The sequence below is a fragment of the Nicotiana attenuata genome, unplaced genomic scaffold (assembly GCF_001879085.1).
Source record: "Nicotiana attenuata strain UT unplaced genomic scaffold, NIATTr2, whole genome shotgun sequence".
In the NCBI taxonomy this organism is placed as follows: Eukaryota; Viridiplantae; Streptophyta; class Magnoliopsida; order Solanales; family Solanaceae; genus Nicotiana; species Nicotiana attenuata.
This window is the reverse complement of record NW_017670446.1, coordinates 516,549-524,460: the sequence shown is the minus strand read 5'-3', so window position 1 is coordinate 524,460 and position 7,912 is coordinate 516,549. Positions and strand designations below refer to the sequence as shown.

The following is a 7,912-nucleotide window of genomic DNA, read 5'->3' as shown; positions in this document are numbered from 1 at the left end:
CGGAAGTTTGACACTTCCTTCTCTTCTTCTTTTTCGTGTATGTGCTGTATAAAAAAGATTTGTACGCGTTGGAGGGATTTTACAATTCATTTACCAAGTTTTTATTTTTCTTTTATCCTGTTGGATTGTTTCAGCAGTTGCACATAATAGTATATGAAAACAACTGGTTGTATAAAGAGGGAGCAATAACCGTAGTTGATTGTGTGAAATAAGTTGTCTTTCGGGAATTAGCCTATTATTTTTGGGCTGTAGATTTGCAAAGTGGTATCTAGGCTATTATGTTGCAAGTCAGGTGTGTGAGTTGTATTTATGTGAAACTATCCCGTAAAAAATGTACCATCAACTTAATTTATCCGGTTATAGCAGACTATTACTTTATTTCAATTTCTAAATTATTATATCAGGTTTGCTATGATGAGTTATATGTTATAATAGATCAACTTTACTTCGAAAAATGACATTGTATAGCCGCTGTAAAAATAATATCCGAAAAAGTATTAAATTTATATATTTTTTGTATATATACATATTTTGTATGTTATATACAAAACTTATACAAGTTTTATATACTTTTTCCGCTACCAAATGTAAATAGTTTTTGGCGCGAATTAAAAGTGATAATATCCCTAACTTAATTTGACTGCGTAGTGCACAAAATTTAAACTCACTAATTAATGTGCGGGACGAGAATTCCCCATTCATTCCTTATTGTACTACCCCGTTGTTTTGTTTGTCTGGTTAAGGCAAGAAAACCTACTCGTAAATTGAGTCAACATCTTTATATATGCGTGTGTTCAGGTGCGTACGCAAGATTTTTGTAAGTGATATCAATATTTATAGAAGAGCAGAGAAAAAATAATAGTATTAATTATCATATTACTCAACAAAAAATAACCTTACTCCATCGGTTTTATAGTCTTAAGTTAGAAGAGGTTGTGAGTTCAATTTTGCCTCACCAAAATTTTTAGCAATAGAAGCTCTCTTAAATATTTGAAAAAATATGATCTAGTTATGGTTTGAACCTCTGGCCTCCTAGAAAAAAATTAGGAACTTAACCAGCGTGCCAAGAAATAATATATGTCAAGTGGTGTCATTTTCTTTATTTTATTATATCCGTACAGTATTACTAAATATATTTCATAAAAAATTTTGACGAAGCGGTGTTGCGTGATACCGCTTAGTTCCACATGCATCCGCCCCTGTGTGGCAGGATTTTTATATTTGATTTTGGCAGGATTTTTATTCGGAGCAAGTTATGGTGATCGACACAAAATTCTGACGATCACCATAATATAATTATTGTGCAAATATTTCATCATGATCTTTTGCTTCAAAATTGATCTAAATCAACATCAAATTAAATAACTCAAAATTTTAATATACAACCTTCTAATACCAATTTTAACAATTTTTGCTCCAATTTTAACAATTTTTGCTAGTTAAAATTAATGAAACTTTAATAGGGTCAAAATATAAAGTGGTCGTAAAAATGTTCATTCAGCATCATTTCCAGGTGTTAAAAAGGCATTCACTAGAGAATTCAAAATGGAAAAGCCACGACTTAGATTAAACATCTAATAATTAAGGATCAGTACCCTACTTATGGCAGGAAATACCATAACATTTGGAACTATATATGATTAGCGATTATTGATGACCAGCGGGTAACAAAAGTGTTTACCTCGAAAAATGTAAGTAACAATTAAAGGTGATTTGTGGTTTTAAAGATATGTGATTTATTCCAATACTAGTGAATATACAAGTAATATTAAGTTTAAGTAAAAAGAATTGATGAACCAAACCAGTGTTGTTAGAGCAACAGGGACCTCGAGCTCGATTATCTCGGGGGCCTCGAGGTGAGTTAAGAGCAAATAAAGTAAAAACAATAAAGCGGAAGAGCAATTGTGGAGCACAGTAAACGAGAAAAGCAGAATAGAATGTTCTATTGTAGTGAATGAGATGATGTTTACAAATGATTGGGGTCCCCTTTATATATAAGGAGAAAATCCCAATATGGTACATTTTCAATTATGGCAAGGAATTCTATTGGTACAGCTGTATAACAACCTAATACGGACTCGTACTATTCCGTACAAATCTTATCCCTTAATTTATGCCCTGATCCACGTGTCCTTGAGAAATTTCAGTTCTTTCTTGAGTGTCATCGAAATTGTACTGTCCTCGAGGCAGATCATGACGGGTCTCCCATTCGCTTCTCGAGGTGCGCACATCCACGCTGGGCTTGATTCTTACTTCCGAACTCGAGCTTGGGGTATGATCAAGTCTTTGAAATTGAGCTCTCCAATTTAGACCGTATACAGATAGTCCCCGCATTTCTTGGAATGAAATGATATGAAACGATTTGAATTCCCGAAGTCCTTTATGATGGCATCACTCTTATGACGTAAGCATTGAAATAACCGAAGCGTCCCATCGGTTCTTTTCCGCAAAACATTAAATGCACGTCAGAGCCAGTCGATCATCAATATAAATGAACCGTCGCCGCCTTCCTCTATAAATACTTGTTTTCTCTTCTCATTAAGAACTTTTCCACCTTGCAACACCTATTTTCCTCTATACGTTTCCTTTTCACCACCGGTTCCTCCGCTGTATTAGCTCAAAACCTCGCCGGTTTGTTCATTTCTTCCTTCTTTTTCTAAAGAACCGATGGCAAAAACTTCCAAGTTCGTTCCTCAGAAAGAAGGAACCTCTACTTCTACTTCCCGTCCGGCCGGTGGTAAACCGCCGGCGCTTCATGAGATCGTACCGAACAATTTTTCTTTGAAAAAGGACTTTATGGTCGAGAAACCTCCCGACGTCCCCGGCCGTCGAGAGCATGCATCGAGATACATAAGGTCAATTGAGAAAAAACACCTCGATGCTGTGAGGAGAGAGTGTAAATTGGAAGAGAAGGTCATTCTGCAAATACCTTCTCGTGAGGAGGACATCACAACTTACGTAGAGGGGTTCATGAGTGTGTATACATACCCCTTTACGTTGGGTCCCCTCGACTCGCTCGTGCTAGAATTCTGCCGAAGATATCAAGTCACCTGGGCCAGATTCATCCGTCCTTTTGGCGGATCGTAATAATGACGAGGTTTTTCATCGAAAAGGCTGGGCTCGAGTTCACCCTCAGCCACCTCATTCGATTATATCGACCTCAACATTTCCGAGGTTTAATCAAACTCCAACGCCGATCAACCAAGTCCATCTTTGCCAACGACGAAGACAAAGATCGAGGTTGGATGAGCCGGTTCATCCGGGTGAGGACCGTCGATGTTATTCCCAAGGAGTTCCTGCCGTTCCCCGAGAAATGGAACTTCAACGTGAGTGGAATTCTTTGCTTTAGTTCTTTCCCATAAATTTTTCTAAACTTCGCATAATTATTCCCTTCCCTTTTCCGCAGCGGTCCCGTGAATGCCTAATGTGGTCCTCGACCTCGAGGACTGGGTTCGCAAACTAGTTGCTACTTCATCATACGACAAACGCAAGTGGCGGGACTTGTCGAAGGGCAAGTAGGAATGGAAACACCATGGTAGGCGTCATAATGTTTCTTTCCTTACTAAGAATGTCTTCCTTCATGTGACCTGATTGCTCTATCGCAGGTATTGGTGAGTTCTTCAAGATGAGGCCGCCCCCACCCGGGGAGGAAGTAGGATCTTCGGCTACAAAGCCAAAAAAGGATAACAAGAGAAAAAGGTCCTCGAAGAGCGAGGACACTCAAAGCCAAGCAGAGCCCGCTCGGAGGCGCAAGAAAAGCGTCGTCATCAATGTGGATATTGACTCAGTCCACCAGTCCATGGACGATGACGGTGACGAGATGGAGGGTTCGATGTTGGTGACTCGAACCAGGAAATCTTCCGAGGCTATCAAGCCTGTTGAGATCGGGGCCCCTAGCCTTGAGGAAGGAACTTTAAAAGAAAAAGGGGATGAAGGCCCTGCATCACCTGATGTGGTAACTGCTTCTCAAACTTCTGGAAATACTCCAAAGGGAGCGAGCTTCGAAGCTCCTTTGCCTGAACAGAGCGCATCGGGTGATCTCCCCGAGGCCATGACAGCAGGTCATTCCTCGTCATTTCCGTCCTTCTCCGAGAATGCCATTAGGGATGCTCTGAACTTGAAGATGTCTGAGCTAGGTGGAGTCCCAAGTGAACACGACCCCTTCCAGGGTTGCTTTGCTGGGGTCGATGAGGCCGACCCAGCGGATGCGAGCTCAATCTTCGAGGAGGCTCAACGTCTTTGCTCAATTGTAAGTTTTTAGTGGTACTACAATTTCTCCAATGCCATACTTTTCTTCTCTTGTCTAATCGATCACTCCTTTCCTTTTTGTAGGCCTTTGACAAATTGAAGACCGAATTGCGCCATTGTGAAGCCGAGTTGCGTAGAGCTTCGAATGAAGAGAAAACCCTTAGGCTTCTCCTTGACAAAAAGGAGGAAGAACTGAAGCATATTCGATCGGAGTTGACCAAAGCTCGTGAATACGAGAGTGAGTTAGAAAAGCAGGTAACCTCTATTCTAAAAACATACGGGCTACCTTTCCTGTCTTCGAAGGCAAATACTTCAATGTCTCAGTTGCAGCCAAAGCTAGATATGATTGGGCAGCTCCGAGGCGAGGTAGATCAAGTTCGAACTGAGTGCAGTGAATGGAAGGCGAAAATGGACACCCTCGTTGTGGCTAAAAATGATGCACTAGCGAAGGTATCGGCCCTTGAGGTTCAACTTCGGAATGCTCAAGGGAGCAACTTGGTTCAGGCTGGCAGAATAGCCGAGCTCGAGGCTGGTCTTGCGAAGGCCAAGGCCGAAGTTGTGGAAGTTCGGGCCGAAGCTAGAGAAATACAAGCCAAGGCCGACAAGACGATGGTCATCTATTTTAAAGATGCTACCGATGCTCAGATGGAGTTGAGGGGGGGCTTCCGACCGAGAGAAAAGAAGCAATGACTATGCCCGACGCTGATCCCAGAGGGAGACCCTCAAAGAGGTCCATGCTAAGGGCTTTGATCATTCCGAGGAGATAAAGCAAGCTAAGGCAGATGAGGCTGATGCCAAATTTGTCCTTTCCTCCGACGATGATGATGATGTCGAAGATGATGAAGAGAAGGAGGTTGCCGAAGAAGCTACCNGGAGGGTTCGATGTTCGGTGACTCGAACCAGGAATCTCCGAGCTATCAAGCCTGTGAGATGGGCCCCTAGCCTTGAGGAAGGACTTTAAAGAAAAGGGGATGAAGGCCCTGCATCACCTGATGTGGTAACTGCTTCTCAAACTTCTGGAAATACTCCAAAGGGAGCGAGCTTCGAAGCTCCTTTGCCTGAACAGAGCGCATCGGGTGATCTCCCCGAGGCCATGACAGCAGGTCATTCCTCGTCATTTCCGTCCTTCTCCGAGAATGCCATTAGGGATGCTCTGAACTTGAAGATGTCCGAGCTAGGCGGAGTTCCGAGTGAAAACGACCCCTTCCAGGGTTGCTTTGCTGGGGTCGATGAGGCCGACCCAGCGGATACGAGCTCAATCTTCGAGGAGGCTCAACGTCTTTGCTCAATTGTATGTTTTTAGTGGTACTGCAATTTCTCCAATTCCATACTTTTTCTTCTTTTGTCTAATCGATCATTCCTTTTCTTTCTGTAGGCCTTTGACAAATTGAAGACCGAATTGCGTCATTGTGAAGCCGAGTTGCGTAGAGCTTCGAATGAGGAGAAAACCTTAGGCTTCTCCTTGACAAAAAGGAGGAAGAACTGAAGCATCTTCGATCGGAGTTGACCAAAGCTCGTGAATACGAGAGTGAGTTAGAAAAGCAGGTAACCTCTGTTCTGAAAAATACGGGCTACCTTTCCCGTCTTTGGAGGCTAATACTTCAATGTCTCAGCTGCAGCAAAAGCTAGATATGATTGGGCAGCTCCGTGGCGAAGTAGATCAAGTTCGAGCCCAGTGCAATGAATGGAAGGCGATGATGGACACCCTCGTTGTGGATAAAAATGATGCATTGGCAAAGGTATCGGCCCTCGAGGTTCAACTTCGGAATGCTCAAGGGAGAAACCTGGTTCAGGCTGGCAGAATAGTCGATCTCGAGGCTGGTCTTGCGAAGGCCAAGGCCGAAGTTGTGGAAGTCCGAGCTGAAGCCAGAGAAATACAAGCCAAGGCCGACAGGACGGTGGCCATCTATTTGAAGGATGCTACCGATGCTCAGATGGAGTTGAGGGGGGCTTCCGACCGAGAGAAAAGAAGCAATGATTATGCCCGACGCCGATCTCGGAGGGTGACCCTCGAAGAGTTCCATGCTAATGGCTTTGATCTTTCCGAGGAGATAAAGCAAGCTAAGGCAGATGAGGCTGATGCCAAATTTGTCCTTTCCTTCGATGATGATGATGATGATGACGTCGAAGATGATGAAGAGTAGGAGGTTGCTGAAGAAGCTACCCCCGGGAAGAGGCTAGTCCCGGGGGAGTGACAAGTCCGGGGGGAATGCCCCTCTGGTATAGGTAGAATCTTTTCTTTCTTTTTGTAATTTTTTGCTTTGTAGGACTCCTGTGTAATATCTTTTTGTGTATATAAAAAGGAAAGGCGTTTCCTTGACCGTTTGCCTTCAATTTTTCTTCAAAGTTTGCTTGATTTTTGATGCTATAATCTCTGAGCATTAATTCAAATTTGGGGTAGAGTAGACCCTCAAGTTTTGTGTTTTGATAAACGATCGATAATAGGTTACCACTTAAGGTTCGATCTTCAAGCTAAGTTTTAGCTCGGGACTTTTGAGTCCGAGCTGGGTAAGGTCTCGAGCATGGTGTGCTTCGGCCTTTAAGCTCTTTAAATATTGGCCCTTAGGCTCTTTAGGTTGGCCCTTAGGCGGTAGGGCCAATTCGGCCTCTAAAATGGCTATAAATTTTTCCCTCTTTCTGGCTAAAGACTTGGTGAAAATTTTGGTATGCTTTAGCATGTATTTTTTGTATTCATATTCGTTCGGTTTTTTCGAAGGTTCGATTGATTGGAACCTCGTTTTTGATTTGATATGCAACTTTAATCGAATACCTCTTCAGGTTTTTCTGAAGGCTGATGTTATCAAAGCCTTCGCATTATTCGAGGGCTGATTATATCGGAGCCCCTTATAATTTGCTTTTACCGAGGGTAGCCTGATTTAACCGGTTTTTTTGAAGTATATGAAGGCCTTTTAGTTTTATGGCGGAAGTTGGATGTCTCCGAGCGGCATTATTTCGGCCGTAGCCTTTTCATATGACTGTAGTCTTTCATATGACCGTAGCCTTTAGTCCCCAAGTGTGATGGCCTTGGCCTTAATATCGAGGGGATGCCTCTTTGAGGTCTTGTGAGCTCGAGTGTGCCTCTTTGAGGTATTATAAGTTCGAGTGTGCCTCTTTGAGGTCTTATAAGTTCAAGTGTTCGATGACTCGATGTGTCGATTGTCGATGAGAGTCCCCGAGTATTCAGGTGCATTCGGGGTTTTGGCCCTTGAGCCGTTAAATGTGAAAATAGTAGACTTCTTTGAGGCACAAAGTGTTTTGATATAATAAGAATGCTTCTTCAAATAATTGATACATGTGTACATGTTTTGCCACTGGGGGCTCGACTATTCTGCATGGACACGGTTTATTTGACCGTTTGGCCCATTACAACATTCCCCTATCGAGGCCCTCCTTGGCATGAATTGCTTTCTTCGAGAATGCGTCCTCCGAGGGTGATGCCCCCCAGTGTTTGAGGTTGATTGAAAAGAAGCCTTGAATACTTGTTGAATGTTCCTTAGGTAGCATATAGGTGTTGACTCGTTAAAAACCTTGCCGGTAAAACCCATTTGGGATAAAACCCGATCTAAGGGAAAAAGAGTGCAACGCATGCTTTAAAACCCAAGGTCTTCGAGTTGAAAGGTGCCTCGATGTTTCCAATCGAACATCTGCAAGGAGTTAGTTTTAA

General features: G+C 42.8%; 1 protein-coding gene across 1 annotated transcript; it reads left to right on the top strand.

The window, feature by feature from the left end:
* The first annotated feature begins 2,667 nt into the window (after nucleotides 1-2,667).
* Nucleotides 2,668-5,734, top strand: LOC109239518. Its single transcript, XM_019406095.1, has 7 exons — nucleotides 2,668-2,974; nucleotides 3,606-4,249; nucleotides 4,333-4,503; nucleotides 4,552-4,860; nucleotides 4,961-5,173; nucleotides 5,282-5,539; nucleotides 5,624-5,734. The coding sequence occupies exons 1-7, from the start codon at nucleotides 2,668-2,670 to the stop codon at nucleotides 5,732-5,734; spliced, it is 2,013 nt and encodes a 670-aa protein (XP_019261640.1).
* The last annotated feature ends 2,178 nt before the right edge of the window (nucleotides 5,735-7,912 follow it).